The sequence below is a fragment of the Cupressus sempervirens genome, chromosome 10, assembly GCF_028749045.1.
Source record: "Cupressus sempervirens isolate cs-2001-9-10 chromosome 10, ASM2874904v1, whole genome shotgun sequence".
In the NCBI taxonomy this organism is placed as follows: domain Eukaryota; kingdom Viridiplantae; phylum Streptophyta; class Pinopsida; order Cupressales; family Cupressaceae; genus Cupressus; species Cupressus sempervirens.
The window spans coordinates 74,508,442-74,514,399 of NC_143127.1; the positions used below are offsets into that span (position 1 = coordinate 74,508,442).

At 33.7% G+C, this 5,958-nt stretch overlaps 1 protein-coding gene across 1 annotated transcript; it reads right to left on the bottom strand.

Annotated features, from left to right (window-relative positions):
• Positions 1 to 353: 353 nt before the first annotated feature.
• On the bottom strand, positions 354 to 1,438 carry LOC149532656 (EG45-like domain containing protein). Its single transcript, XM_089805575.1, has 2 exons — positions 1,265 to 1,438; positions 354 to 652 (listed from the first exon to the last, which is right to left on the bottom strand). The coding sequence occupies exons 1-2, from the start codon at positions 1,380 to 1,382 to the stop codon at positions 354 to 356; spliced, it is 417 nt and encodes a 138-aa protein (XP_089661701.1). The 5' UTR covers positions 1,383 to 1,438.
• Between the last annotated feature and the right edge of the window lie 4,520 nt (positions 1,439 to 5,958).

The following is a 5,958-nucleotide window of genomic DNA, read 5'->3' on the forward strand; positions in this document are numbered from 1 at the left end:
AAGATGCTTATAAAATAATTCTCTTTACATAATGTTTCTGACCTTTAATTGCCCAATTCATGGCAACCTTAAACAGAAGAGTTTCCTAACACTTGTGTAATAGAAATTGATGCTATTATACTCTGCAATTGAACACATCAAAGTCAATAATCATTGAAAGCTACCAATTTTAACAACTTGAGAGAATTCTAGGTCGGAGATTAGTGTTTTCTTTTATTGTTTTATAGGTTTGAAATGTCTATAACCCAACCCCCAACTCTAATTTGGGTGAATTGGGAGGAGACTAGTCAATAATAAATAGGCCCACATCTTATTTTAAAGAAGAATGACCAAATTAAAAGTTAAATATAAACTTACTGATCATATTCAATATTGATTGTCCTTGTTGTGGAAGTAGCAATATCTCTAAAGGCATCAGCAGAGAGTTGGAGTGTTCCATTGTAGTTAGAAGAGCAGTAATGGAGTATCTTGACAATAGTGGAATTGGTGGTGTCTGAGCATGGATTTTGTGAGATTTGATTTGTACCACTAAGACATCTGACACTGTACTGTCTCCCACAAGCTGCTCCATTGTCCCAAATTGCATCACTCACTGCTGCAAACAGATTTCCAGTTGGAAACTGCTTTTCATCATTCCCATAGCATTCTGAGGCTGCCAACAATTTTTGAATCACAAAACATTCCAATATGAACCTAGTGATTAAATTACTTACCAAATCTTTACAATATCTAAGTCTATCATTCTCATTTCAAGATCCCATGACATTTCAAATCCCACACTATGGATTTATTATCAGAATGTAAGCTCTCAATTTTTGATATCATCATTTCAAAATCACACTCTATGATCTAAGATCTCTAATTTTTAGAACCTCACTTCAAATGAAATAACAAATTTCAAATCATGTTCTATGATTCATTATAGTAAAGTTTGACGCTTGATTTTGATATCGACATTTCAAAATCACACTCTATGATCCAAGATCTCTAATTTTCATAACCTGGTTTCAAACAACGTTCTATGATTCATTATCAAAAAATTTAGATGCTTGATTTTGAGTATCTATATTTGAAATCACATTGTACAATCAACATCCAAAATAGTAGATCCAAAGTTTTTAATATCAGTATTCAAATCATACTCGATGATTCATCATACAAATAGATCTATAGATCTCTGATTTGAAAAACTCAAAGTTTCAAAGACAACAATAAATGAATTGAATCAAAAGCCAAGAGAGAAGTAGAGAGCAGTAGAACTTACGAACATAAGGAGGAGAATAAAAAGTAGCCATGCCCACATCTCCCAAGCACCTGTAAATTGCAATTGCAAAGAAACTCCATAGAATTGTGATGGTTCTCATTTCTATCACCATGGCCATTCAAAGCTTAGTTGCATAGAGCGTCCATTACAAAGTTGTTGAATAGAGTGAATGAATGGTCAATTTCATTAAGATTCCATTCAACTATTGTAGCTTTGTGGAGAATACATGATGATCTGGGATGCCATGATGGAAGTGGATAAACAAATGAATTGAGCAACGTGGAACCTTTGAGTCATTAACAACCATTGACTTGACTTGTGAATATATCATTCAATTCCACGCTTGTGGCCACCATATAAATGCATCTAACACATCCTCTAGGCTCTTTGGACCTTACAAATAAGTGGACAAGTCAAGGATTGTCTTTCCACTAGTACATTTGACCCTATTTTTAGACCATCTAAAAAAATGGGGTCAAATTGGTCATTTTATGCAGGCAATGTATATAATTTTTTAACTAGAAGCTCATGTTGGTCAAAATTTTGACCAACACGAACTTACACTTTCCCAAAATAAAAAACAAGCTCTTTACCACGCCCTAATTTCAATCTTGCATGACCGGAAGAAAGGCTGTGCGGTTAATGTTTGTCGTATACTGCATTTTGTGGCGCCATTACATGCAGAGGAAGGGTTTGAAGATTACGTGCCATTAGCATTTTACTGTTTGAGTTCCAGCAGTGTTTGGCAGCTTCAGTGTAACCTCTGCCGAAATAGTAAGGTTCTATCTCTGTTATATCTCCTTCTTTTCGTTGTTCAATACATCATCTTCAATGTATTCAGCCTCATGCGTCGCCTTTGTCATAATCTCTTAAATTTCTAAATTACTAACCTCATTGGCCATGAAGTTGTTTCAATTTTTCTCTTTATCCTCAGGAGTAGTGTCAAGTGTGATTGGAATTTGTAACATATAATTTTCCTTAGGGGCGTGTAACAGATCACTGAGTTGGGATAACTCATCATCCTATTGAAGATATAATGCAAGGTGAAGGCTTGGATAATTTTGTTGATGCTCTTGTTTTAAAATGGGAAATGGATGCAATTCCATCTTTTACTGATACCACTTGATACTCATGGTAAATTCTTCTCATAAATTTCATCACCAGGCTACAATTTTCAATAGTTCCAGCAATGTCTTGAGGATCAAATCAATTGCTTGGCACTAACTCGTACAATTCCACATTTTAAAGTTTTTATAGCATTTATTTTATCACTAAATATTTACACTTTAATCAATAACCTCCATGCATGCCAAATTAGTTTCAACCATAAAACAATTTATATCTGTATACTTCTCCACAACTAACCTAGGTATTGTATGCATATATTTCATCTCTATTTGAAATCCCTTGAACAAACCAAGCAGATCACAAATAATGTCACCTTTGTATTACATGTGGTAGTGCTCAGTTACCAAAGCATTTGTTGGTACATAATTAGTCGAAGCATGTGGGTGCTTGTTTCTTTTCTTCATTACAAACACAAACATTTTAGTTTAATCCAATGGCTTTGCTCAATCGTTTATTGCTTAATCCTTTAATGTTTAATGCTGATCATATGAGCCCTGTAATATCTAATGCCATAGAATTTTAGGGCCGCCAACCGACATCCCCACATTCCATATGAAATCATTTGAACATAGGGAGATCTCCAAAAAATAAATGATTTTAGAGATAACTAAAATAAATGTGAGTACTTCAAACTTATCATAAGAAGGAAATCACTTATTATTTTATTTTTTACATTATGGATGATTTCAACTTTCAACTTCACCAAAAGACCAAGGATGTGTTGAAATATTTCACTATTTTGAATGCAATTGTAGTCAGTATATTCTAGGTTTAAATGTGTCAGATTATAGCAATTCTAATTTTTGTAGATACACTGCTGGATATTTTTTGTGTAGATATTTTGTATTCAACATTTTGATTTTGTTGATAAGTTATCCTTCTCTAATTAACATACTCTTTCAAATGGAAATAATTAACATACATTGTCTATAAATCCACATTTTGCAAACATCTATGCCTTCTAGAAATTATAGGATCATTTTAGTTACTTTTGAAAACAATAATCAAGAAAAACCATATGTGCAGATATAAACATTAATCACAAAATTTCCAATTTATTTGTAGATATATTTTCCTATGAAGAAAGACCACACTTGACAATATGAACGCTGAACAAAATGAGACAATGGCTGCATTGTGGGCTCAGTTTTGAAGAAAACCTAATAAATGTTATTGTCCTTGCAAAAAGTGTAAAGGGTTAAAGACTCGAAGAATTCTAATCACAAAAACCCAGAGTCATTGTAGGCAACATGGTCATGTTGAAGGGGGCCATGATTTTTGTCCATTGCTGAATGTGGATTTCATATTGGAGGAACATGGAGGTGTGAATATCCAAGCTGAGGATAACACTCTCATGGAAGAAGATGATAATATGCCAGAGGACATGATTGAAGAAGATGGTATTGGGGTAGGTGATGAAGAGGCTCACAATGATGGTACTAGTGAATCTGATAATGATGATGAAGATGGTCTTGATATACCTTTACTTGAGAAGGCACACGAGCCCTTATAGGAAGGCTCCCAAACAACTCTGCTCTCGGCTATAGTGTTGTTGGTGAATTTAAAGGTTATGAATGGTATATCTAATGTAGCAATGTCACGTATGCTGAGGTATGTCATTTTTCTCATCTTCAATGTTAGCATACAATTACTATTCATTATATTAACAATGCATATTTGTTGTTGTAGGTTGACTAGTGAGTTTTTGTTACCACCATCAAACATTTTGCCTCATTCGTACTGAGAATTATCTAACATTATGGATCAGATTGGAATGAAGTATCAAACAATACATGCATGTCCCAATGATCACATTCTATATCATAAACAACATGAATTTGCAACAGAATGCCCTAATTGTCATAGTAGTAGATATCGGTCAGATCAAATAACAAAAAAAGTGCCTCACAAGGTTCTTCGGTACATTCCCATTATTCCACGTCTTCAACGGCTATTCAGGTGCGCTAGCTTGGCACAATTTATGGATTACCATGTACGCAATAGAAGTCAGGATGACATTATGCGAATGCCTGCCGATGGTTTTGCATTTAAAGAGATAGAAGAAACATGGTCACATTTTAAAGAAGAACCTCGTAATCTAAAGCTTTCATTGGCAGCGAACGGTGTCAATCCATATGGAGATATGAAATCTATTTACTCAGTGTGGCCTATTTTTGTTATTAACAATAATATTCCTCCTTGGATGTCCATAAAGAGGGAGCACATAATGTTGTCAATGGTTGTGCCAGGTATTTTTTTCATTTTATAGTTATCTAAATTAATTTATAAATAGTGCATGAAAATGGTCATAATAATAATGTAAAGTTTATGTTCATTCAATTGCTAGGTAAATACCAAGTTAAATATATGAACGCGTATATTAAGCCCCTAATTGACGAGTTGTTGAAGTTATGGAATGACATCACTATGTATGACATCTCTAGACTGATAGGACATCGACAATTTCAATTCCATGCAATGCTTGTATGAACAATACATGATGTCCCTGGGCTAACTCATTTTTGTGGTATGTTATATTGTTAATATCACATATTTTTGGTGTGTTATATTGCTTACACATTACTATCAAATGTTTAAGTTGTGCATGATAATTGTACATGATCCACTTCTACATGATCTTTTAGGTCTTCAGACAAAGGGAAAATTTGCATGTCCAGTTTGTGGTCCGAAGATAAAATCTCATCATTCAAAAACTTTAAGAAAGCAGGTGTTTGATGAGTTTATACACTTTCTCCATAATAATTATAGGTATCAAATTGCTGAAAAGCATCTTTTCAATGGAAAAGAAGAGACATCATCAAGGCCACGAAGAATGAAACCTCATTTATGGAAGTTGGAATATGATCGACTAAATTGTTGAGGTAATATCCAATTTTTCGTCCGAAGTTTAAAATTTTTATTTTGATATTGTCTTATATTTACTAATGTTGTAATTGATGCTTGTGAAGGTCGTCAAGGCATCAATGACCAACTTCCTAGAGGAATGAAAAGTTATCCTACTCAATTTAGTAGGTTACCATACTATAAGGATCTCCCAATTGTGCATTTGTTTGATGCTATGCATATTGGAAAGAATGTAATAGAGACACTATGGAAAATTTTGGATGGAAGGCATGATAGAGAACAAATTGCCAAAATCTATACCGACATTTATGAATCCAATCATGCACTAAAAGCTTCCATTGAATCAAATAGCAATGGAGACTGCATAAATACAAGTGCCCTTCCTTGGTTATTAATGGAGCAACAAAGTGATGAATTAAAAGGAGTCATAAAAAAAATAAAATTTCCAACAGGATTTGCTGCAAATATAAGCACTCTTCTATCAAAGAAAGGTGATTTTGGGCCAGGGTTGAAAACACATGATTGGCATACCTTCGTCAAGGTAAGTCATGTTCTCTATTTATAGTATATTTGTAAGATTGAATGTACTACTTATTGCATTATTTAATAATATATTGAAATGATCATTTTTAATGATTGCAGTTCGTCCTACCTCTATCCCTTCCACAACTGTTTGACAACAATATTAAACAAGTTATATA